At 32.0% G+C, this 27,864-nt stretch overlaps 1 protein-coding gene across 2 annotated transcripts; it reads right to left on the bottom strand.

Moving 5' to 3' along the window:
* Positions 1–384: 384 nt before the first annotated feature.
* Positions 385–27,390, bottom strand: LOC143065162 (uncharacterized). 2 transcript variants are annotated; one of them, XM_076238564.1, is made up of 14 exons: positions 27,260–27,390; positions 24,612–24,881; positions 22,751–23,029; positions 21,522–21,785; positions 20,500–20,766; positions 19,235–19,537; positions 17,875–18,153; positions 16,857–17,159; positions 10,644–10,913; positions 8,028–8,309; positions 7,011–7,274; positions 5,384–5,662; positions 4,223–4,525; positions 385–916 (listed from the first exon to the last, which is right to left on the bottom strand). In XM_076238564.1, the coding sequence occupies exons 1-14, from the start codon at positions 27,306–27,308 to the stop codon at positions 645–647; spliced, it is 3,684 nt and encodes a 1,227-aa protein (XP_076094679.1). In that variant the 5' UTR covers positions 27,309–27,390; the 3' UTR covers positions 385–644. The 2 variants fall into 2 exon arrangements, with proteins under 2 accessions (XP_076094679.1, XP_076094680.1); XM_076238565.1 differs by lacking the exon at positions 19,235–19,537.
* Positions 27,391–27,864: the final 474 nt, after the last annotated feature.

The following is a 27,864-nucleotide window of genomic DNA, read 5'->3' on the forward strand; positions in this document are numbered from 1 at the left end:
ATTAAAATTGTTATAATATTTGGGTGGGGGGATTTTAATTTTAGTTTTAACTGTTTATGGCAGATCTTCAACAATCCCTAGTTAATGTTTTGATAATGTTGATAAAGTCGGTAAAATGTAGTGCTTGGTGCATTTCATATAAGACATCTGTAGGTTGTTTAAAGACCGTGTGTTATCTCTTTTATGGTTTTATGACATTGTGTTGCTGTTTCACTAAAGTAAACCTAACATCTTCTTGTATGTTGTATGACAATATGTCAATAAGATAGCTCTCCATCAGATGCCAAATAACGTAAGCTAGCAACTAAGGGTTCCATATGGAGTCATACCACCGAGCAACCTATGACTGTGCCGAAATGGCAAATGTAAAAATAATCAAACAAATATATCCTAAATTTAATTACAAATACAAAACAAAAAAGCTAATTACGTAAGGCAAAATAGTTGTTCATCAAGTTTGTAAGTAGTTGCAAACAGCAATAATGATAAACATAACACTAGTATATGTTTGTTTACGTTTATTTTACTATTTTTCTAAAGCGTCTGATTACAAGCAGTATCATTTCTTTACATTTCTTCGTCAAAAATTATCCCCTTTACTGCTACTTGCAGCGCAGTCTGTTGGTGTTGTATCATTTTCGTGTTTACCATTCTCCACTGTAACTGCAACTTTTATTGCTGTCTGCTGATGTTATATCATTTGAGTATGCACTTTGTTTATTGTCAGTACTGGGTGTATGAGAAGCATTTTCATACATAAATATAGAGTTAGTTGTTTCTTTATTACCTGTCTGAAGAATTTTCCGCTTGGAATCTTTATATTTTTCTTTGATTTTGAATATAACAAAAACAATGATTATACCAATTATTCCGCATATTACCAGTGGGTATATGATCGTTTCCTTTTCAGACAAACCTGTAAACAAATAATTCAAAAGATAATACTTGAAAAAAGTAATATAAAATCTCATATTTGTTTGCTTAAAGATTGAAAGTGTTCTTTAAAATAAAGGTACAAGAAATATCTTTATTTTTTATCTTACATAGATTTGATCTGAATATACTTTTAATTTACTACATAATATGTAGGAAATAAACTCATAATAGAAATCAGGATTGAATTTTGATTTTACGCCAGACGTGCGTTTTGTCTACAAAAGACTAATCAGTGACGCTAGAATCATAAAGTTAAAATGACATAATAAAGTACGAAGTTCAAGAGCATTGAGGATCAAAAATCCGAAAAGTTTTTGCCAAATACAGCTAAGGTTATCTATTCCTGAGGTAAAAAAGCCTTAATTAGTATTTCAAAAATTTCAAAAGTTTGTAAACAGTTGATTTATAAATATGACCATATCAATGATAGTTCAGATCAGTACAAAATGAAGACAACTGGGCCATTGCAACATTTGGGAAATAAAACGGCAATCTTAGGAAGCCTTTCATAAACTATCACGTGTTATCCATGGTACTGTTATCCTTTTATCCATGGTACTGTTATCCTTCTACTAAATCATGTCAGAGAGCGAAATGAAGGTTAATAAAAGACAAGCAATGCATGCAATACCCGCTGTGGCAATAGATATATAATCAAAATGTCACTATCAGAGATTGAACTCAATCGGAAAATCAACTTATCAGACAACTTCTCTGGTATCTTTATATACAAGAATGCGAAAACATTTCGCATGCAAGTAGAAACACAGACACATTGTATCGGACAACAAATTCGTAGTCGTAAAGAATGAGTAGCGTCAATTTCAGTGTCAACTTCATAATAACACTGTATGGTAGGGTTTTTTGCAGTGTGGATTTTTCTTTTCTGCTTAAATAATGAGGTACAATTTGTCAGCGGGCAAGACTTAAATCGACGAATCAAAGAATTCATCTTTATATTTATAACTAATATAGGAAATAGTCTTGATTAAAATATTAGACTATTTCAGAACTTTTATTTTCAACAGATTGGTTTGACCAATAATTAACAGGTTTAATGTAGAATGCGAATTCGAATTCGATACTAATAGTAAATATGTCACATGTTACCTTATCTATACGTTATGCCTTTGTCAGGAGTACCACCAAACGAAGTATTTTGGATTTGTTATATATACGGTCATGTGCCCCTCTACTTGCCGACTTGTTTATTTATTATTATGAGGCTGACTTCATGCAGGAACTTCTTAAGAAGAAAGACAAGAAGTTAGCAATATCCTTTAACTCTACTTTCCGCTATATAGATGATGTTCTTTCACTAAATAATTCAAAATTTGTTGTCTATGTGGAACGTATCTATCCCATCGAACTAGAGATGAAGGATACTACAGATACAGCTAAGTCAGCCTCATATCCTGACTTACATCTAGAAATTGACAATGAGAGTCGGTTGAAAATAAAATTTTACGACAAAAGAGATAACTTCAGCTTTCCAATTGTGAACTTTCCATTTCTAAGTAGCAACATTCCAGCAGCACCTGCATACGGGGTGTACATCTCCCAATTAATACGATATTCCCGTGCTTGCTTTTCCTATCATAATAGAGGGTTGCTGCTCACAGGGAAGCTATTAAACCATGAGTTCCAAATGGTGAAGTTGAAATCATCCCTCTGTAATTTTTACGGACGCCATCACGAGTTGGTTGACCGTTATGGAATAACCGTTTCCCAAATGATATCAGATATGTCCCTTACGTCTTAACTACAATCCCCTTCCCTTTCATGAATGTGACCTACCGAATAAGACTATTTACCGGATTTGTTATCACATAAGCAACACGACGGGTGCCACATGAGGAGCAGGACCTGCTTACCCTTCCGGAGCACCTGAGATTACCCCTAGTTTTTGGTGGGATTCGTGTTGTTTGTTCTTTGGTTTTCTATGTTGTGTTATGTGTGTGGTTGTTTGTCTGTTTGTATTTTTCATTTTGAGCCATGGCGTTGTCAGTTTATTTTAGATTTGTGCGTTTGACTCTCCCTTTGGTATCTTTCGTCCCTCTTTTATAGCATTTTCCGGTTGTAGTAAGTGAACCAAGAACAGGTTCAAACAGACAGATTTTGACAGCAGAGAACAATGTATACCTTATAATAAGCATCCAATTGTAGTTCAAACGCCGAATGGTTCAAGCAGAAAGATTTTAAAAGCAGAGGAAACTGTGCAACTTATACCGTAATCGGTACAAAAGAAGAATAGACTGATATACAAATGGATGAAAATTATGTATACATGTAACTGTTATATGAAAATAATATATAACAACAAACCAATGTATTCTGCTTTTTATCACTACATTGACTACCGTAACAATATAATAGTTATCACGGTGATGTTGAATTTCAGTACTTTGATTAACATTGTCATGGGTTGGGAGTTTTGCATGCTATTAAAACATGTTCAACCCACCATTTATGTCATATACCAAGTCAATAATATGGCAGTTGTTATCAAATAGTTCGTTTCTTTATGTGTTGGAATTTGTTTTTGTTGCACTTCGGTGATCCTGTTGTTCCTTTGATTTCCTATAAAAGTTGATGTGTTTCCCTCGGTTTTGGTTTGTAACACGATTGTTTTCTTCTCAATTGATTATCAATTTTGAACACCGGTATACTACTATTGCCTTAATTTGTCATAGATTCTTATTTAAAGGTGTCTTTCTGTGTTGATATCGAGAACGAGATCAAGATATGAAGCGATCGTTCAAGTTGTGTTACTAAAAATAATAGCAATTTGACATGAATATATGAGATGCAATGCAATGATGTGTTTAAAAAAAACCGGACATTATTGATAGAGCTGAAAGTAAAACAAAAATCTTGATATAATACATTTTCGGTTTGTCTTTGTAGGCGTTCAGCTTCATATTTGTTAAACAAACAAGCTCGCTTGGATAGATGGACAATAACAACCCAAAAGGACACCGTTATGTCGATTCACATGTTCAGCGTCATCTATACTTTTTGTTTTGTCCGATGAATGAACTAACAAATCGAATTCTAAGACAAAAAACTAAGCTTTGACAATATCGTCTCTCAATGCAAACATCACAAATTTCTAGCAAACCGATTAAAATAAACATATACATTAAAACGTTCAACAAAATGTAAGGAGACCTTGGATATTTAAAAATTGTTCTGTCAATAATGCGATACTCGTATATACGAGGGAAAAGTCTTTCAAACAGTTATTGCAGTTATTGTATTTTCTTTTATTATTTAAGGTATTTACCGTCATTAACTTCCGCAGTTTCGAATTCAAATTCCACTTCAGTTTTGCCATATTCATTGCATGAAACTATTTGACCGTTGTAATATGCGTCAGATGACAAACCATTTATTATGAATAACACTAAGTCTCCTTCATCTTTCTTTTCTGACGGAACTGTAATGGTTCTACTGCCATCAGTTGTAGATTCTAAGTTGATAGAGAAATTCTGAGGAGCACCACCATCAAAGCCACTATACCATGATATCTGTGCTAAATATGGAGCTAAATTGACGATAGTGATGTTTTGGACTCCATCAGGTTTTCCTGGTAAAAGAAAACGAACAAACTCACCTTTCTATTCTAGCAAGGCCTATATGAGACACCAGTACTTTGATACTCATTACAGGTAAAACTTTTTTGACTTAAAATATAGACTATACAGTATGGGCTTTGATCATTGTCGAAGGCCGAATGCTGACCTTAAGTTACTAATGTCTGTGTCTTTATAGTCTCCTGTGGAGAGTTGTCTCATTGGCAATCATACAACATCTTCTTTTTTTTATATATATATTTGATAGTTGTATTAATGACAATCATTCTGCATCTGCTTATTCTAATATAATGCAAAACTCAACCATTTTCATGCTTTAAATAAAAGTCTACGTGATCTTATGCTGCATTTGACCTTTGTTACTAAACATATGTTGATCTCCTTATTTTTATATGGTTCATCAACTGGCTAAAGATTATTGGTAAATTGTATCTAGTTGCTCCGGCTTTAAAACCATCAGTAACATATACCACAGAACGGATGAAACGCAATATCAATCCGATGGTAGAGGATACAATTTTACCTCAAATGTGCGTCTTTTATGACAAAAGATGTATTGAATCTCGAAATAAATTATTGTAAACAGCAAAAAAGTTTTGATATGTTAACCAAAATGTGTAAATCACTTGAGAGTACAGTCATCTAAATACCTTTATCATTTGTTAGACTTTATTTCAGATGAAATATTTTTACTTGGACATATTCAATATGTATATGGTTTTAAATAACGAACAAAATCCAAAGACATGCATGGACTTAAAACTGAAAGACTATTCGCAGAATCGTTTTTTCAACATGCAACAAATATTATTTGAATAACCTACTTAGCATGCCTTTAAAATTTTATTTACCTTTTGGTACAGTTTTGACATATTTCTTCACACATCCAATTTTATTACATATTGATAAACCAAGCTCCCGCTTAAGTGGATATTTTGAAATCTTGATTTTTGATTGGAGAAAATATTTAATATTAACCCCTACTCTGCTTATAGTCCAAGGGTATGGAGAATTTTGGATCCACGTCACATTAGGGGTAGGATTGGACTCAACAAACATAGTAATCCCTTCAATAAAGTTAAGTCTGATAGCAACTTTACTTCGTTGGAATATTATATTCTTAGGTTTACCTAAAAATAAAAAAATAAAATAAAAATACTATCAATTCTAATATGAAGTGCTTCTTTCTCTTTGTAAACAACACTGTGATAAAATTCTCGATATTTATATCTATACTTAGCGCAGACTCTGAGATGTATATAATAATGGCTGTTACAATATACCTCCCACGTAATTCCACATGTATTGAAATCTATTTGCAAACCCTTTGCCGATTTTATTGTTTTTTTAAAATTGCAATTAAAAATAGACAACATAATAAATTCTTATTCGGATGCATAATAAAAAGAAGTAATGCACAAAAGCTCGGAGAAAACAACAAAATAAAAATAAAATAAAATTCCGCGAAAGTCTATTAATGTTTTTGGCGCATTTAAGTTTTTTCAAAACATGATGTCATACAAATGAAAACGATAGAGTTGAAAGTTTGCTGTTACGTGAATCATCGAAATGTCGTATACTATTGTATAAGAATTGATTTTCAAGGTAGGTTTTGTTTAATTTTCTATTCTATTGCATTATTCGCATATTTACTGATGTCAGCAAGTCAACATGGCGGCTCCTTAGTTACGAAATGTCAACTTTGGATTTACGCCAGCTTACGAGAAAAACATGTAAATTAAAATGGCAATTGTTGGTTTTGAGAATTAAAAGAATGAAACAAATTTGTCTCTAGCGGTTGTTTACGAAATAATCCATGCAAGCTACAGATTTATTAGAATGTTTGAGCTTTATCTAACAGGGAGTAAAAAAGGACAGCCACACACACCGCATACCCACCCTCGCTTCAGTTTTTTTAATGATCTTATTTGTCTTTTTAGAATCGAAATAATTCATGGAAGCCATAGATTGTTGGAAATTTACACATGGCCTGGGCCGTGATATTCGTTAATTTTATCCCTCGCTAACGCTCAGGATAAAATTCGAATATCACGGCCCAGGCCATGTGTAAATTTCCAACAATCTATGGCTTCCATGAATTATTTCTTAATTAAACACTTAGATATAAGAAAAATCTATTTATTTTATTTAACAGAGAGGCAAAAGATAACAAATGGGTGTTAAAAAAAGAAGCATTCAATTCACACAATAAAACTAAATACTGAAACAAGGAAGCATAAATTAAATCAATCTTTAAATTGTTTTACATCTGTTTAGTTTTAAATGTTCCTTCGCATTGCTGTTCCGTTGTTATGGAGTGCATGTTCAGTTATAAAACTTTATTTATATTGTGACATAAAACAATATTTTTTAAAAATGTTGTTTGCCGATAAAAGCTACTAATAGATAATAAAATTCATATGAAACGTCGGCGGTATTCAATTTCTAAGCTTATAATATTTTGTTGTATCAACTTACAATATGGATCAAGAATGAGACTATCACTGGATGGTGATTCTTGTCCTCTGTCATCAGTCGCCTGACATGTTACCGAAGCTCCTGTATCTGATCGCCTTATAATTGTGTTTGGTTGTCGACTTTCTCCGTTCCAAAAAAACTTGTAAGACAGGTTTTCAGAATTATCTGAAGGCCAACGTTGTACTTTAGAAATACATGTAAAGTTTGCTCTGTTTCCCACAAAAGGATATTCGTTGTATGAAATAGAGGGTGTGGTCGGTTTGTCTGAAACGAAGTAATTTTGTAGTTACAAAATTGTGCATCGATATTTTTTTTTCGATAAGGTTTAATTATAAAACAGCCTGAAAATAAGGAAACTCATATGAAACTCTTATTTTTATCCAGTTAGATAGCAATACATATTCCAATGAATTCCAATGCATTGCTGATTTGTTGTCATGGGGAGCATAATTGGTTATAGAAATTGTTATGTATTTGGACGTATATAGAGGCTATCTGGAAAAGAAAAACTAAGTCTATTTATAAGTAAAATATGGATAAACAGGATTTTGTTTTACAAAATTCACTTCTGGATTTTATCTTTCGATCATAAACAAGCTTCTGTCCATGTTTGGTAAAAAATCAGGGTATTTTTGGAAGTTATTAAAATTTCAAATTTTAACCACAGAGTTAATATTTGTGGACGACGCCGATGTAGGATCTCTATCTCTCGCTTTTGCGACAAAAGTCGCAGGCTCGACATAAAATAAGATATGTTATCATTGTAAATTGGACAACTCTTCACAAGAAATCCAAATAACACAGAAATTTACATATAAAAAGGCAAGAGTCGTCTGACAAGCTGAAACTTTGTAGCATAATGTATTTCTTTGCATACACGGTATGGAACATTCAGGTCTTTTACCTTCTGAAGAATAAAAAAATGTGTAAATTAGTTTTCCCTGGTTAATCCGGACGAGGTTATCAGTATGCCTCGCAATCTGCGATTTTCGTCGCAGGCAAGACCAAACAACTTACCTGTGACAAATACAACAACGCATTCCCCTTCCAGGAGTTCTGAATTTTTCGCTTTGAACATCCCACCGTCCACCTGTCTTACATTATGGACAGATATAACAAAATGTTGTGCTGTCGTTTTTATTTTATAACGACCTCGTTCGTCGTTATTTACAATAACATGTTTTCCTTGTACTTCCAGTATACTTTTTCCCGTTGGCGAAACGACTGTGTAGAAATGATCCGGTAGTTTTGGTATAGAAAATGTGATATTTGTATCCACGCTTGTATATAGATACTCTCCTGGAAAAAATATATACGAAGATACCAATCACTTAAAGTAGCATTTTTAAAGCGACAACAGACCAACACATGTCAAAAATTTATTATCAATACGACATAATATCAGTTAACTAGGCAATCTTTAGAACCATTACGTACACAGCTAATATACTAAAATATGTCAAAACAAGAGACACAAGTGGGCACACGCTGAGATGTCTCGCCTTCTTTACTATTCGTTGATATTATGTTGACAGTCCTGAATATAAAGCTTTATTACAACTGTTACATAAACTTAACATTAACCAAGAAAACACGACATTGACCAATGAACCATGAAAATGAGGTCAAGGTCAGATGCCACATGCCAGGCAGTGATGTACAGGTAACAAATCTTCCATACAACAAATATAGTTGACCTATTGCTTATAGTCAAAGTAAAACAGACCGAAACACGAACACTTAACACTGAGCAATGAACCGTGAAGATGAGGTCCAGGTCAAATAAAACCTGCACGACTGACATATAGATCATAAAATATTTCTATACACCAAATATAGTTGACCTATTGCATAAAGTATTAGAAAAAAAGACCCAAACTCAGAAACTTAACTATAATCACTGAACAATGAAAATGAGGTCAAGGTCAGATGACACCTACCAGTTGGACATGTACACCTTACAGTCCTTCCATAGACCGAATATACCTGACCTATTGCTTATAGTATCTGAAATATGGACTTTCAAATCTTAATCTTGTTCACTGATCAATGAAATGAGGTCGAGGTCAAGTGAAAACTGTCTGACGGGCATGAGGATCTTGCAAATTACCAAATACCAAATATAGTTATCCTATTACTTATAATAAGAGAGAATTTAACATTACAAAAAATCTTAACTTTTTTTTCAAGTAGTTACTGAACCATGAAAATGAGACCAAGAACATTGGACATGTGACTGACGGAAATTTCGTAACATGAGGCATCTATATACAAAGTATGAAGCATTCAGGTGTTCCATCTTCTAAAATATAAAGCTTTTAAGAAGCCGCCGTCGCCGCCGAATCACTATCCCTTTGTCGAGCTTTCTGCGACAAAAGTCGCAGCCTCGATAAAAAATCAAGCAGATAACTTGTATATTTTTTGCCAGGCAGAAATATTCAACAGGTAAAAAGGTTATGTTTTTCATGGTCAGATAAAAATGCAGTATTTATGGTTGCCCATCTGAAGTCAAAATAGTCAATCATCCTTCAAAACAATGGCAAATAAATACTGTAAATTCAGAAATTATTGCGATGTTTTTATTATTTCTAAAGTTGCGACAGGGTTAAAATCGCAATAATTTAAACTCGCATTTTGAAATTTATTATATAACTTTAATAGGATTTTTCTCAATATGGCAAAAATTAAAATCGCATATTAGTCTATAATGACAAAATCGCAATAATAAATGAACGCAATAATTTCTGAATTTACAGTAAATACAAATAGTAAAATGCTATCATATTCTTAGAATAAAATAACCTATCATCAATATAAGATAATGAAGCCAATTTTAAGATTTGAGAACATACAATTGTTTAAAACATTATTTTTTACAAGTTCAAACCCAGCTCATGGCGACAAGCGTGCGATTCCGATTTCAAATGACAACGATTGTAACTTAACCTATCAAATGTAGATGGGTTCTCTCCGTGTTTAATCTTCACCAATAAACATTGGTCGCAATTATATAATCAAGGGGTCTAAGTGTGTCGTTAAACAAATACATGTCCGAAGTCAGAAGCATTTATGTATGTATCTTCCTTAGAATGTTTTACATTTTTTAATGTCGGTACCTTTAATTGTTTTTTTATGGTTTTGCTCATTGTTCAGGCAAAAATAAAATATACGTGTGTTTCCTATTACACCTTTGAAAAATATAGGGTAGGTAGGTAGGGATTTCTTTTTATTTTACTTTTTTTTTAAAGAGAGACACTCTGACTTTAACAGTGCTTATTGAAAAATGACAAAAAAAAAACTGCAGGGTAAGCTGTTTGTTGAGCTTAAAAATAGGATGGGTACCGTAAAAGGAAACACACATCTTTTATTATTTTTGGCCTTAAAAACGAACAGTGTCCGATAATTGTTTTATATTCTCGTCATCTGGTCTTCAGGTGGTAGTTGTCTCATTGGCAATCATAACGAATCTCCGTATCTCTTAATTCGCATATGCCAAACATTTTTACAAAATAAATAAGATGTTGTATAAGTGCCTATGAGAGTATTCTCAATCCAATTCATAAAGGGCACTACAACGACTAGTGTAAAACAATTCAAACAGTTGATCAAACGGTCTAATGTATTTAAACTTACCACCTAACACAAAGTCTTTATCCACTTCATATTTGCCTCCTGATATATTAACAAATCTTAGTTTAACTTTGTATTTCTGACAAGGCGATAATTGAACTGTGTGTAGACTGTCAGTGCCATTCAAGTCTGCGCGATAAATTGTTTTGTAACTTACAATATTATTAATTTCTAATGTTGCTGATTTTATATCACTGGAAGGTTTGATCCATGTAACTGTGACATTATCCCCCTTTATCTTTATTCCTATTCCTTGTGACTGGTACGAATGACCTGTAAAGTTATAGTGATTCTAATGTGAATATTTTTATTTTCAGAAGTTTACAATTTGTCAAAAAAATATTAAGTAAAAAGTATCAGTTTATCATACTACGATTATATTCATGTTTTCCAATACATACTGCACCAAAAATGTACATTTTAGAAGTGGGCTGCTGTTCAATGAGAGTTTACATCATTGACAATATTTAGATAATTGGTCTACAATTCCTTTAAATTATTGTTTACTTATTACGCTGTAACCCCTAACGCTCATATGTTTGTAAATATTTTTAATCATTCAAATTTTGGTTGGACCTGTTTTAATATAAATATATATTAAAATATCGTCTAATATGGCTTTCTCTTTAGATGAAATACATTAACTTTTATTTTTTATCTTTCAACATATGAAATATAAATATAAATGCTTACCTAAACTCAGATTAAATATCAGAATGAGAAGTACATAAGCCTCGTTCATTTCTATTGATTTTCTAATTCTGTATCATTTATGAATGTTTAGTGTGAGTGTAATATAAATAAGCACGAGCTACACTTATAAGAATCAACTAAACTGATGAATCCTCTTTTATAAATAATTATGGAATTGACTCATTATTTCCTTGTAATACAATTCTTTTGTCTTTAATCCTGTAGTCATTTCCTGATGTAAATTTCCATCTCTATTAAATGACAATATCCTAACAATACAAATAATAACATATACAAGTGGGTTCTTCAAAATTATGATATTTCTTAGTAAATGACTCCCCTAACGAACCCATCCTCACTGAAAACTGTTAGATTTCAGCCTATTTTTCGTTTATATTTCGACCTTTAATGTAGTTGTTAAATCAGTGTTGTCTTTAGCATTCAACGACACAAATTTCAGCAACCCATCCATGTTGACGTCATTTAGAAGTAATTGAGTCCTCATTGTCTTATTTGGTGAAACATTAATATCAATTACAGGCCATATTTACAGATTTCTGACGAACAGTGACATAGCTTCTTCAAAACAGACGTTATCAATACCGTTGTGTTTTTGAACTACATATGGAGGTCAAATGGAAAAGTTCATGTATGTAGTCGTCATCAAATCAATTCCATCCAACCTAATTTGACTTCTTTTTCAGTTTTCCGAGAAGTACATTAAGTTTGTCATATTTTCATAACAGCACAAAAACAAATATGAGGGAATACACATACATTTAATAATTTTATGCCTTAACGTACAGTAAACAAGTAAGTGTCCCCAGTACACGGATGCCCCACTCGCACTATCATTTTCTATGTTCAGTGGACCGTGAAATTGGGATTAAAACTCTTATTTGGCATTAAAATTAGAAATATCATATCATAAGGAACATGTTTAATAAGTTTTAAGTTGATAGGACTTCAACATCATCAAAAACTACCTTGACCAAAAACTTTAACCTGAAGCGGGACGAACGGACGTACAGTCGAACAGACGAACGGACGAAAGGACGTATAGACCAGAAAATATAATAATACTCAACCCTAACATATTTTTTGGCTTAATGCGAGTCGATTAGTTTTCACTGTTGCTCTTAAATGATAAGCGTTTGGAATACATCAGAACTGTGTATGTTTAATAATTCTGTAGCTTAATTTCTGCATACTATTATCAGAGTAACAAATAATATTGTTTGTAGCAAATTATATATGACATCTGAGTTTATTACTTTTACTTTTATAATACATTAATTAAAGTTTGTCTAAGTACTCGAGTACTCATCTTTCAGCGTTACGACCATCTTGTGTCGGTTACGACCATCATCCAACATACTATAGTTTAATTAACGACCATCACACATTTAAAGTTACGACCATCATGCTCGAATTTTTGAATGACTATTTTACAAAAATTGGAATGATTTTATCTATCAAATTTGGTTTCAATATCAACGCACTCACGATAAGTACTGTTAAAAGGTAAACAACGGAACAACAGAAACACTGAACTGCAACAAAACAACATACAGCATACATAAAAATGGACCATCAGATTACTGATATATTTCTGACTTGGTACAAGACATTTTACGAAAAAAGGGTACATTAAATCGTGTAAACCACAAAATAACAATGGACACCTCTCATGAATTATAAACTGTGCGTCACAATAATGTATCAACGCCCCAAAAAGTGACGAATTTTTTATGACGTTCATTTTTTCACGAGTAACGATTTCAAATTTGGTAATTTATTATTATTTCACCGACTAAATAGAACTAATATGTCTTACTGTGATTGTCTCATTTCAGATCTTTTCAGAAATCACCTCAGCCCTATTTGGCAGGAATTTTCGGCAATTTTCTGTTGTATTGCTCTTTAATTTTGCGATTATTTTTTTTTTTCTTTTACTGTTTTGATTGGAGTGTAACTTATGAGTTTTGTGTAATCGAAACTTGTATCCGCCTTATAACAAATTAAGTAGATATCTTTTGTGACCTTTTATGGCTAAACTTTTTAAAGATGAGACAGACACCGTTTGATCGACATTTTATACCACAACGTTAATAAAGACCGATGTTCATTTAATACCATAATTCGAGTTTTCATCGAAATTGAAATACCAAAATACCGAATGCAGTCGCTTTACTTATCTTACTGTTACTAGTGTTCTGTTGGCTACACACTGTGACATGTACATTTGTCGCACAAGTTTCGATATGGTTGTGTTTCCAGTCACATCTTTGGTTGGTCTTATCATTACTTTTATTTCAATTGTTCAAATATATGATTCTTGTGAAAGTACTATTTCATTTGCAGGAAATTAATATGAAAATAGGGATCCCACGCCGAGTGTTTAGGGTTTCATTATTTATAAGCTTTTACAAGTGAAAGTGTAATAATCATGAACATTCTTTAGTACTGAACTGTTCATAGCTGTTTATGGCTAAACGTGTTCTTTTGTGTCCAGTAGAGCTGTCCTGATAGTGGATATTACCTTAACATATAGTACATCTAAGGTGATTATTTGATGTATAATACATTTGAAAATGGGCACAGGAATATGATACAAATAAGATTGTTTCCCGTTTACCAGAAAAGTTTCATTTGAAATAACTCAACAAGGTCAATAACTTATAAAAAGTAAAAACGATATATCGCAATTTCGGATATCTCTTATATAATAACGTTATTATGCATCAATTTAACTTTCCTGTTCTCATTATTTCTTTATATGGTCTTGAAACTTTTGTGCGTCATCTTATTGAAATGACAAAAGGGAAGTTGAGATTTAAAATTAAAATCATTATAATATTTTTGGGGAAGATTTTTATTTTAGTTTTAACTGTTTATTGCAAATCTTCAATAATCTCTTGATAATGTTTCGATAACATTAATATACTTGGTAAAATGTCCAGCTTGTAGCATTGATTAAACATCTCTCAATTTTTGAAGACCGTGTGTTGTCTGTTGGGTTTTATGACATTGCTTTGCTGTTTCATTGACGTATATCTAACATCTTTTTATGTTGTATTATTGTCAATAAGCTAGCTCTCCATTAGATGCCAAATGATGTAGGTTAGCAACTAAAGGTACCATAGGAGCCTACAGTTAGCCATACCACAGAGCAACCTATGAAAGTCCAAAAACGGCAAATGTAAAAATAATTAAACAACTAACAACCTGATTTATTTACATATACAAAACGAAAAACAAATAACTTATGGTAAAATAGTTTCCATCTAGTTTGTAAGTAATTGCACACAGCAACCATATTAAGCATACTATATGTCTTTTTAAGTTAAATTTTACTTTTTTTCTAAAACGTCATAGACTGAGTCACCAGCAGTATTATTTCTTTTCATTTCTTCGTAAAAATTATCTCTTTTACCGCAATTTTTAGCGTGGTCTATAGGTGTTGTGTCATTTTCGTGCGTATCATCTGTCTCATTATCATAATAATCTCCACTGTTACTGCAACTTTTATTGCTGTCTGCTGATGTTTCATCATTTGAGTATGCCATTCTTTTATCGTCATTCTTGAGCCACTCTTTATCGGCAACTTTAGATTCTGTTCCATTCATAGAAGCGTGTTGACCGAGTTTAGATTGTTTATTGTTAGTACTGGGTGTATGAAAAGCATTGTCATACATAACTAAAGTGTTAGTCGTTACTGTATTTCCTGTTTGAAGAATTTGCAGTTTGGAATCTATATTTTTTTCTTTGTATTTGAATATGATAACAAAAACAACTATAATATGACCAATTATTCCGCATATTATCAATGGGTATATGATCGTTTCTCTTTTAGACAAACCTGTAAATAAATCCGTCAATATATAATACTTAAGAGAACAAACCTTGCAAAAGAAATATTAAATATCTTTCTATTTTTTTTAAAGGTTTAATGTGTACTTTGATGGTACAAGAATTATTCTTATTCTAGATCTTACAAATATTTGATATAAACATGTATTGCTATTGTAGTCAGCCTTGCATAAACTATGATATCGGATTTTAACATGAGTTATACAATCATGGATGTCTCAAATGGAGCAATATCTCGGTTTTAAAAGGCAGATCAATCTTCAATCATGCAATTGTCTATGTTGTGTTTTGTAGACATATATTTTTATTTTGTCCATGGTACTGTTACCCTTCAACTCAAGCACGTAAGAGAAGCAAATGAAGGTTGACAAAATGACATGCAAAACATGCCATGGCAATAAATACATAATCTAAATGTCACAATTAGAAATAGAACTCAATCAGCAGATTAAGTGATCACACAACTTCTCTGGTATCGTAATATGCAAGAGAGCAAAAACATGTAACTTGTAATCTGAAACGCAGACGAATCGTATCGAACAACAAATTGGTGGTGTTAATCATGACAATAAAGTAGCGTCATTTTCAGTGTTTTTTTTACTACACTGTTAGGGTAGTTTTTTGTGTAAGGAGCTTATATATACTACTATATCAATTAGGTCATATTTGTCAAAATATAAAACAACACGTTTAATAATTTATTGCGTCCGAAGCGCTTTTCTGGATTTACCTTCATCAGGAACGCTCACAGCCAAACATTTGAAATCCGAAGATGTATAAGTACCGAAAATCGTCGAAGAGCTATATGTTAAAAATATCTAAAATAAATAGCCAAATTCATCTAAAGCCAACTTTGCCTGAGGGAGTTGAAACCTTAGTTTCATAATAATTTCAAAATTTATAAACGGACAATTTTAGTAAAGTTTGTTTAATCATGTCAGTACCGAAGCACTGACTACTGAGCTGATGATACCCTCGGGGACTGATAGTCCACCAGCAGAGGTATCGACCCAGTGATGTAAAAATATAAAACAACACGTTTAATAATTTATTGCGTCCGAAGCACCGGCATGATGTTATTTAACGAATCAACGAATTCAACTTTTTATATATATAACTAATATAGGAAATGATCTTGATTAAAATATGACCATTTCAGACCCTTGTGTTCCCCACATGATTAATGTTACCAATATTTTAAAGGTTTCGGGGAGAATCCGAATCCGAATTCGAATTCGATACGAATAGTATATGCCACTCCATGTTACTTTATCTGCCTTTGTCAGGAGTGCCATTAAACGGTGTATTTTTGATTTGCTATATACAAGGGTCATTATCACACATGAACTTCGTCATTTTGGGAATGACACTACTTAATTCATTCATCGACCAATAATCTTTTCCATTTTTCGGTTGTAGTTTGGAAACCAAGAACGGGTTAAAACAGACAAACTCTTAACAGAAATGACTTCATAGAATAAAATATAAACATATACATTGAAAAACAGAAAACTTTCAACAAAATGGAAGGCGAATCATGGATGATTTGATAATATTTCTGTCAATAGTAATATATGCGTATAAACAAAAAAAGTATTTTTAATAGGTATTGTTATGTGTGTATTTTCTTTGATCATTTAAAGTATTTACCGTTATTAGCTTCTTGAGTTTCAAACTCAAATTCCACTTCAGTTTTGCCATATTTATTGCATGAAACTATTTGACCGTTGTAATATGCGTCTGTTGACAAACCGCTAATCATTATCAACACTAAGTCTCTTTCGTCTCTCTCTACTAACGGAACGGTAATGGTTCTACTGCCATCAGTTGTAGATTCTAAGTTGATTGAGAAATTCTGAGGAGCACCACCATCAAAGCCACTATACCATGATATCTGTGCTAAATATGGAGCTAAATTTACGATAGTGATGTTTTTGACTCCATCAGGTTTTCCTGGTAAAAGAAACCAAAAACTGACTTTCTATTCTTGCAAGGCCAATATGATACAACAGTACTTTGATACTCTTTACAGTTGAAATATTATTAATATAGACTCTAATTGATAGTTGTTTTATTGACAATCATTCCGCATATGCTTATTATGATATAATGCCAACCATTTTATTCGTGCTTTAAATAAAAGTCTACGTGATCTTCTTCTACAGTTGACCATTGTAACTCAACATGGTCATCTCCTTATTTTTATATGGTTCATCAAGTGGCTAACGATTATAGGTAAATTGTATATAGTTGCTCAGGCTTTCAGCTATACGTAACCTATACAGCCGAACGGATGAAACGTCATATCATTCCGATGGCAGAGGATACAATTTTACCTTAAGTGTGCGTCTTTTATGACAAAACATGTATTGAATCTCGAAATAAATGATTGTCAGCAGCAAAACAAGTTTTGATATGATTACCAACATGTGTAAATGACTTGAGAATACAGTCATTCAAATTCCTTTGATAGACTTTATTACAGTTATCATATTTTTACTTGGACATATTCAATATGTAAATGGTATTGAATACCGAACAAAATCCAATGTCATGCATTGACCAAAAACTGAAACTATTCGCAGAATCGTTTTTTCAGTATGCAACAAATGTATTTTGTATAAACTAACTAGCATGTCCTTAAAATAAATTAAAAAATTTAGTTTACCTTTTGGTACAGTTTTGATATGTTCTATCTTACATCCAATTTTATTACAAATTGATAAACCAAGCTGCTGGTTAAGAGGATATTTTGAAATCTTGATTGTTGACTGGAGAAAGTATTTGTGATTAACCCCTACTCCGCTTATAGTCCAAGGATATGGAGAATTTTGGATCCACGTCACATTAGGTTTAGGATTGGACACAACAAACAAGGTAATTTCTTCAATAGAGTTAAGTCTGATAGCAACTTTACTTCGTTGGAATATTATGCTTTTAGGTTTACCTACAAATTAAAAAATCGACTACATGATTAGATATTAGACAAATTTGTGCATTTTAACAGAGAAGCCAAAAAAAAGGGATGTGCAAAAACGAACCCAAATAAAATCGTAGAATGTTGATAACAAAACTAGATAATAAAAAAATACCCCTTCCTTTTTCATATCCTAAACAGAAAACAAAACCCAACAAAAACAACAAAAACAACAAAACATCAACAATAATTAAAAAAACAACAATTAAAAATGTATGAGTTGTCAAAATACATTGGCGTCCTTTCAGTTTATCGCGAATTTGACTCACACTTATACGTCTGGGTTTATCGATATCAGTTTCAAATGTCATATCATTACAATTTTATACATGATTAATTTCGTTATAACATACACGTGTGGCAACATTAAAATGTTGGTTTTGGTCCCTTTTACAACACACAATTTTAATTGCAAACAAAAAGGACAAAAAAAAAAAGTTTTGTTATTTGATCGTGGATTCTGAATCAACAAAATTTAAACAAAAGCAGCGCCCTGCCTGTTTCCAGACATTTAAATAGGTTGATTGTAAAACATAATATATAGGTCATTCAAACAATAGCTTATTTTATTAAGAAATGTACATTCCAAGGATTTGCAAATTAATTAAAACAGACTGAAGATACCAACGCGATGAACAAACTCATAAACGTCGAACTGAAAATGCCAAAACACTATATACATTGTATTAAAACATTTCCCACAGCGAGGATGTACAGTGACAAAGCGATAACAAAAACCTCACGGTAACCTAAACAACAGGGGCTACAAACGAACTGAGAATTTTCTCGTGCATAAAACATCAGGATATTAGGAGAAAAGAATCATCAAGGAAGTCAATTCTCGCTGACCAATCTTCGCCAATTTTAACACATTTTACGCGAAAATGAAATTGATATCGAAAATTGACTCAACATTCTCTTATGTAACGTTATATCAACTCAGCAGAATGATTACTCGATAATCCAATAAACTCCCTTAAAAAACATACATTTTCCCCAGAAGAATACATGTAGCAAATGTAAAATGCATGCATGAAATATAATAGCGTACATTGTATATCCAAATCAAAAGAACTCATAGTGGCCTCGCCAATACCATTGTTAGCTTCGATGGTATAATTCCCGGGCTCTTCGCATTTCAACCCCTCAATATTTGTTGTGTAACTATGGACCTGTTGGTCAATGGTACAAACAAGAGGATGGACCAAATTATCCGGTGAATGCAGGTTAATCATTGATACTGGGAAACTCTCAATATACATAACGAGTTTTAATGATTCACCCTCGATGATTGACCGCATGTTGTCTTTTTTATGTCCTGTATTAAATGTCAATTGTCTTAAAACAGGTGAGTCTGAAAATATTTAACAAGTATAAATAAAACAGGTTAATTATACATAAACATTAACAGACATTTCTATGTAAATACTCAACATTAGTTCCTCTTGTGTACATATTATATAGCTCAAAGGTTGAGAACAGAAAGTATACCTACTGATTTGAAAACTCTAATAACGGTAATAACAAGTATAATATGGACCTAAACACGTTTATTTTCACAAAAGTGCAGAAATATATCAATATATCATAGTTTATAGACATTATGGCTAATTAAATAAACTTTTATAGTGTAATTGCTTTTTGTTGACCTCGAACGAAATACTTCAATTTATCTAAATACATGGATCATCCATTTCATTTTATATATAATATCTTATTACTGGACAACAACAATCTTTGCATATAAAAACTTACCTTAAGAGTGCATATTCATTCCCAGATTAAAACAGCCTACCTGGTCCATCATAAATACATTTACAGTAAACGCGACTTTTAGAAATCGATGGTCATGTCGTTTTATATCTTGTTGATTTCATGATGTTATTTGCATGCATTTTTTTGTTCTGTTATTTGTCATTTGTACGTAATTTAGAAGAGTCTTAGACGTTCTTAGCTGCAAAACATTTGTCTGATCCCATTGCCAATGTTTTGGTTGGCGGGCAAAAATGTTTTAACTAACAGACAGCATAAATAACTAGTACCAGAATGTTTTATGAGGTTGTAATAAATATTGGAGTTAAATGGGGGCAATAATTGATGTTGTCATTTATTCTGTTGAAATCACATTACCATTTAAGAGACAGTTCTTTCTATAAAAAAGTTCTTTGCCCGTAAAATATGTAAAATCAACAAAAATCATTATTGTGTTTTGAACCTACTAGTTCTCTCCGAACAATTGATGGCTAGTAATGAAAGTAGAATAGCATTATTGTGGCTTTTCTGTACCCCATATCTAGTTACAACTGTTGAACTTACACCGAACGCTGACTGTTATATTCAATGCGATATTTATATCTGTATTATTTGGATGCATAACATAACAACCATAAGCACCAGTTTGGTTTCTGTCAATTGTAGATATATGTAAGACTGGACTATACGACTGGACCCTGCCTAGATGTCTCCACTCATAGTTGCACTCTGGATAACAATCTGCTGAACAGTTGACAGGACCAAATGTTTGACCTTCAGTTACAGTAAACTGTTTGTAATTGTGATGTATATGAACATTGCCAGGTCCATCTAAAAAAAAGATTTATTGTAAGCTTTTTATTTGTAACACGATTTGGAATAGATTTTAAAAAACATGAATTAAACAGTAGATCTGTATTGTGTTTTTAGGAGACGGCTTAATTTAATGGTGCATAATACATGGTGCCATTAAATTCAAACAAACACTTTCACACTTTTCAAAGCTTCAAAAAGAAGAATTAAATTATCACAATAAAATTAAATTCTTAAACAAGGAAGAATAAATTTTATTCAACCTTTACATCTGTTTGGTTTACATGTTGCCTCGCATTGCTGTTTCATTGTTACGGAGTGCATGTTCAGATATAAAAGTTAGTTTGAACTTTGACATATAACATCGTGTTTAATTTCTTATCTTATGATATTTTGTTGTATCAACTTACAATATGGATCAAGAATCATGTTTAATTTCTTAGCTTATAATATATTGTTGTATCAACTTACAATATGGATCAAGAATCATCTTTACTTTCTTAGCTTATAATATACTGTTGTATCAACTTACAATATGGATCAATGATCATGTTTAATTTCTTAGCTTATAATATAGTGTTGTATCAACTTACAATATGGATCAAGAATCATGTTTAATTTCTTAGCTTATAATATATTGTTGTATCAACTTACAATATGGATCAAGAATCATGTTTAATTTCTTAGCTTATAACATATTTTTGTATCAACTTACAATATGGATCAAGAATCATGTTTAATTTCTTAGCTTATAATATATTGTATCAACTTACAATATGGATCAAGAATGATAATATTACTGAATGGTGATTCTTGTCCTCTGTCATCAGTCACCTGACAGGTTACCGAAGTTCCTTTATCTGATCGTCTTAAAATGGTGTTTGGTTGTCGACTTTCTCTGTTCCAGTAATACTTGGAAGACAGGTTTTCAGAATTATCTGAGGGCCAACGTTGTACTTTAGAAATGCATGTAAAGTTTGCTTTGTTTCCCACAAAAGGATATTCGTTGTATGAAAGAGAGGGTGTAGTCGGTTTATCTGAAATATGGAAATTCTGTGTTTCACATTTTACCATGGCGTTATTTGAAGTTCAATTTAAAAAACAGTTCTGGTTAAAGTTACAAAAAGATGAATCAAGTTATTACGATAAGGTTAAAAAAAGATGATTAAAGAAGGAGGAATGTGTTAAACAAAGCTTTACATTTGTGGTTTCAAAACTCCTACAATCATTGCTGTTTCTTTGTAATCAAAATAATCACTTGAGCTCAAAAGAATTTGAACAACGAAGAACTCCGATCCATAGGCCAATTATGAAAACTTCAATCGGTCAGGAAAAGTAAAAATCAGGTAAAGTTAGAAATGTGTTGGTATACATTAATGAGATAGCACACCAACGCCATAAATAACCGAAAAACATTTAAAGGTCAACGTACTGACTTCCACTTTCAACAGGAGTCTATTAAATATGTCAAAGCTCTAATCACGAAGAAAATTATGTGCTCCTGACTCATTGATGTATACTCAACATCCTCGTGAATATTATTCAACAAAAACTAATAAAACTGTCTGAAAAGGTCAAGATCTTAAACCTGCCAGACAGACAATCATGTTCAATTAAAAGCATTTCTTAATTCAAATATAAACCAAGTATATAGCTTTTGTACTACAAACATTTTGAAATACTAAGGCTGCTCTACCTCAGGAATATTTTACCTTAGATGTGTTTGGCAAAACTTTTAGAAATTTTGGTCCTCAATGATCTTCACATCGTACTTTATTTGGCCTTTTTTATAACTTTTTGGATTCGAGCGTCACTGATTATAGTTTTTTGTAGGTGAAACGCTCGTCTGGCGTAAATACAAAATTTAATCCTGGTATCTATGATGAGTTTACTTGAACCTTGAAAATGAGGTTAAGGTAAGATAAAACAAAAAAAGCACACCTCACAAAAAAGAATTAACCAATTGCTTATAGCATCTGTGATACAGACATTAATAACTTACCTGTGACAAATACAACAACACATTTCCCTTCCCCTGATAATTTTTCAGCTTTGAACATCCCACCGTCAACCTGTTTTACAAGCTGGACAGATATAACAAAATCTTTTGTTGTCGTTTTTATTTTATAACGACTTCCTTCGTCATCATTTACCATAACATGTTTTCCTTGTACTTCCAGTATACTTTTTCTCTTTGGGGAGACGACTGTGTAGAAATAATCCGGTAGTTTTGGTATAGTAAATGTGATATTTGTATCCAGGCTTGTATATAGATATTTTCCTGTAAAAATAGTATTAGTTACATAGTGTGCTAGTGACCTAATACGATATATATGGGGTCAGTAATTTCCATATGGGGTGATAGCGACGCTCGTATTAATGATACCCATCACCTTACTCATCATATTTATAGCGGAAACATACCATTACATACCAAACAACTAGTTGTCAATGAAACAAACGACCCATTCGTATCAGTTAACTGGACAATCATATGACCTATACTAGTCAGAGTATTACATATAAAGCTATTATACTAAAATGTATCAAATTAAGAGACAAAACCCGGGAAAGAATTCGACCATTGACAAATAAATGAAAAACAAATAATCAAATACTAGCATACTCTTAAAAATAGATGACCCGTTATCAATGTAAAATAATGAAGCAAATTGAGTTTTAACACACAAGAACATAAAATTGTTTAAAAAATTCTTTTTTACAAGTTCAGACTCAGCTCGTCGTGTACTACTACAATTTTGAATGACATTGATTGTCGCTTTTCCTGTCAAGTGCCAGTAGTTCTCTTCGTGTATTATCCTCGCCAATAAACAGTGATCGCAATTATATAAACACGGTGGCTAGGAGTTGCATTAAACAAAAACGTTGTCCAAAGTCAGAAGCATGTTATTTAATTCAATGGTTGTCTTTTTTTTTTTTTTTTTGCTGACTATCATATTTGTTTATTTTCACATATTTTATTAGCATTCAGACTGTTGGTTTCTTCATGCATCAGATAAATTTTACACAAAACGTATGAACACATTAGCACATGTATAAAGCATCCGTTAACAATATCCACCAAATGAATGTTCAATTAACCACAATGACACAAGGACTCTTAACAGTTGGAATATAATCCGTTAAGTTTATACTTCAAACTGAAAGCATTTCGATGATCATGGAAGTTTTTAACGACTTTGACTGGCTATGCAACCCTCGCGTGGCAGGTCAGAAACCGTTTCAAAACAAATGGAAGTTTTTAACGACCTTGACTGACTATACACTCCTTGCACGGTCGGTTAACCGTTTCAGTCCATCATACTTATCTGGGAAGGTAAGGGTAAAATAATGCAAATAAAAACTGTAGGTTTTTTTTATGTGACAGAAGGTGTTCAAACCATGGAAAAACTTACAAGCATATAAAAACACAATCAAAAGAAAGGACAACTGGTATTTTACAGCAAATTTGTTAACTTAGATCAATTTTCGTTACACTTAGTGTTTGGTTTTGCTCATTGTTAAAAAAAAACGTACAGTACCCTCTAGCTGTTTTACATCCTCGCCATTTGGTCTCCGGCGGATAGTTGTCTCATTGGCAATCATTACACATCTTCTTATTTCGTCATTTGCATATACAAACAAACATTTTTTTTTAAATAATAAGAAGATATGATATGAATGCAATGAGAGCATTCCCCATTTATTTGCAGATCACAATGTATAAAAAGATAAAAATTAAAGTACGGCCTTCAACTCAGAGCCTTTTTTTACGCCGAACACCAAGCTATACAGGGCCCAAAAATGACTAGTTTAAAACAATATTAATAGGAAAACCAACGGTCTAATGTATTTAAACTTACCACCTAATACAAAGGCATTATCCGTTTCATGTTTGCCTCCTAATAGATTAACAAATCTTAGTTTAACTTTGTATTTCTGACAAGGCGATAATTGAACTGTGTGTTGATTGTCAGTACCATTCAAGTCTGCCCGATAAACCGTTTTGTTCCTTACAATATTTTTAACTTCTAATTTTGTTGATTTGATATCACTGGAAGGTTTTTTCCATGTAATTGTGACATTATTTCCCTTTATTTGTATTCCTATTCCTTGTGACTGGTACGAATGACCTGAAAAGTTATAGTGATTCTAGTTTGAATTTTTTTTTAGAGGTTTACCAGCTGCAAAACAAAGTATAACATGTCAGTTTATCACGGATGTCAAGTTTGGCATTCGATTTTTAACATTCGATTTTCAACATTCGTTTTCATTTATCCTGCTTAAAAGAATTATTCATGTTTTCTTATTCGTACTGTTTTGAAATGTTCTTCATTTCAGAAGTCCCCTGTTATTTTCTAAACAAATGCCAACTCTTAAATTTTATACTTACCAATGTTGAATTAATTACTTATAACACACTGACATTACTAAGGGACATCAATTTATTGTCCCTAAAAGACTGTCTGTCCGAAAGATAGGGCTATCATAATAGTGATATCAATTAGGTCTTTCCACTTTTCTGTGGAAAGACCTATTGTTTTTCTTCTGATTTTTTTTTCTTCCGCCTAATTTTGTTCTTGCGATAAATAGTTGTTTCGCAATATGTCGCTTAGATATTTGGTATATGATATCGAACAGTGTATGCGCTTTTGAAATTTACCCTGCGTAACCGAATACGTTTCTTTGTAGGAGTTATCTCCTTGTGTCCACTACTCCTTCGCAACCGTAAAAGATTACGACAAATTTATTTTATAAAATTGCTCGTTATATCCTTCGCATGATATGTCCTATTTTGACAAAAGCAATATGAACGCTCCATATGAGAGTTATTTCCTCTTATGCATTTGCTATAAGTGATAGCGACCTAGGATCTTTTGATTTGAGGTCCTTGGTCCAAAAGAAATAAAATTAGGTCAAGGTCAAAGGTCAAGGTCATATTCTTATTTTTTTAATTTGGCTTATTATCCATTATTCCCAATAAAACGTATAAGATATCAACAAATTATTTTTACTAAATTGTTAGTTGTGACATGTCGTAACACGTAAATTTTTATTGCAAGGGTACGTTGAACGTAAAAAGGAGTTTTCTCCCCTCTTGCATTTAAAAATACGCGTATGGTGATATAACTCATCAACCAAATATAATTAAGACCTATGGTCTTTTGATTTGAGGTCCTTGGTTTATGACTTTGAAATTGATCTCAAGGTCATAGTTTAATTTGACGTTCTAGATTTTGACCTTTGCTTTTACCTCATATATATACATGATAAAGCCATGAGACTTTTGGCAACAGGAATCAAACCATTTAACCTTGGAAAAAACAACCGGAAGTGACCTTGTGTAAACCGGAAATAGCTTTTTTTTGTACTTTATTTATATAAAATTATATAGAACCAGATATTTTTGGAATCAGTGTCAAGTAAATATTCAAATATTATCGGCAGTATTATTTTTCAAACCGGAAGTAACAAATTAAATCCCTTATTTAAAAAATATTGTATAGAAACCATATATTTTGGGAATCAGCATACAATAAGCTTTCATTTGACGATTGAAATGACATTTTAAACTTAATTTTACAACTTTCATATCAAAATCCATTTTTTTGGTGGAAAGACCTTCATTGTTCTCTGAACAATTGGTTTTTAATTCTTCAATAATCTCGTTTGAGGGTATTCGTGTGTATTTTTCTCTTTCTTGTCACTTAATGTATCATCTTCATATGATGCTTCAATGTCAGAAATATATAAAAAGTCCTTAATATGTAAAGCATATCTCAACATAACAATACATAATACATATATCGAAGATTGCCTGAACGGTTTACAGAGAATTATACAATGTTAAAGCCATTTTCAGTCAAACTCTATGGAAAGATTGAATATTATTTAGTATAATTTCTCAAAATATGTGAAAGTCAATTATAATGATGAACCTAAGTGTGTAGAATACGTGATAAGAATTCGTGTAATGGTAAATGTCATGACACTGTTGTAAGATGTGCATAAAGAGAGAGACAAGAAACCAAGGGGATTTTCAAGCTCACAAGTCCAATAGAAACAGACAGTTCATTTGCAAAACAAAACAAAAAGGCAAACGAACACAATAAAATAAAGGCAACAGTATTATACCGCTGTTCGAAAGTCAAAAATTGATTCAGAGAAAACAAATCTGGATTTCAAGCTAAAACCGTGAGAAACACATCAACTATAAGAGGAAAACAACGGAACAACAGAAACACTGAAGTGCAACAAAACCAACAACTATACAACAGATAGATAATTGATATATAACTCCCTGGTAACATGTAATAAATGATTCCTTAGTACTCTCTTACCGCTCATATTTTTTTTTCTTTTTAAGTATTCCAAATTTAATAATTTATTCAATATTTCTTGGACCTGTTGATATCATCCCATAAAGAGTTATCTTTATAAAATAAAGTACATTTACATGTTTACCCATTTTATCATTTTTCACATATAAAATATAAATATAAAGGCTTACCTAAACCGAGATTAAAAATCAAAATGACAAGAACATAAGCCTCGTTCATTTCTATTGATTTTCTTATTCTGTATCATTAAAAAAAAACTTTAGTTTGAGTATGATGCAAATGAGCACAAGCTGCACGAAACAACTAAACTGATGTACCCTCTTTGATGAATAATTATGTAATTGACTCATTATTTCCTTGTTGTTTTACAATTCTATTGTCTTCAATCCTGTAGTCATTTCCTGATATAAATTTCCATCTCTATTAAATGACAATTTTCTGTCAATACAAATAATTACACATATGAGTGGGTTCTTAGAAATTAAGATTTAAATATTTTTATAAATACTTACACTAACAAATCCATCCTCACTGAAAACTGTTAAATTTCACTACTCTTCAACTTTTACTTGTTTGGCTTTATAACTATTTTGATCGGAGCGTCACTGATGAGATTATGTAGACGAAACGCGCGTCTGGCGTATAACATTATAATTCTGGTATCTTTGATAACTATACATATTCAGCTTATTTTTCGTTTTTATTTCGACATTTAATGAAGTCGTTAAATCAGTGTTGTCTTTGACATTCAACGACACAAATTTCAGCAACCCAT

The sequence above is a fragment of the Mytilus galloprovincialis genome, chromosome 2 (assembly GCF_965363235.1).
Source record: "Mytilus galloprovincialis chromosome 2, xbMytGall1.hap1.1, whole genome shotgun sequence".
NCBI lineage: Eukaryota > Metazoa > Mollusca > Bivalvia > Mytilida > Mytilidae > Mytilus > Mytilus galloprovincialis.

Excerpts from the sequence above, each read along its gene's own strand:
- LOC143065162 (XM_076238564.1), bottom strand. The coding sequence starts at position 27,308 with ATGAACGAGGCTTATGTTCTTGTCATTTTGATTTTTAATCTCGGTTTA. Across the intron at positions 18,154-19,234 it reads TTTTGATTTGGATATACAAT|GTAAACCTAAAAGCATAATA; the intron begins GTACGCTATTAT and ends TTTAATTTGTAG. Across the intron at positions 4,526-5,383 it reads TGTCAAAACTGTACCAAAAG|GAAAACCTGATGGAGTCCAA; the intron begins GTAAATAAAATT and ends TTCTTTTACCAG.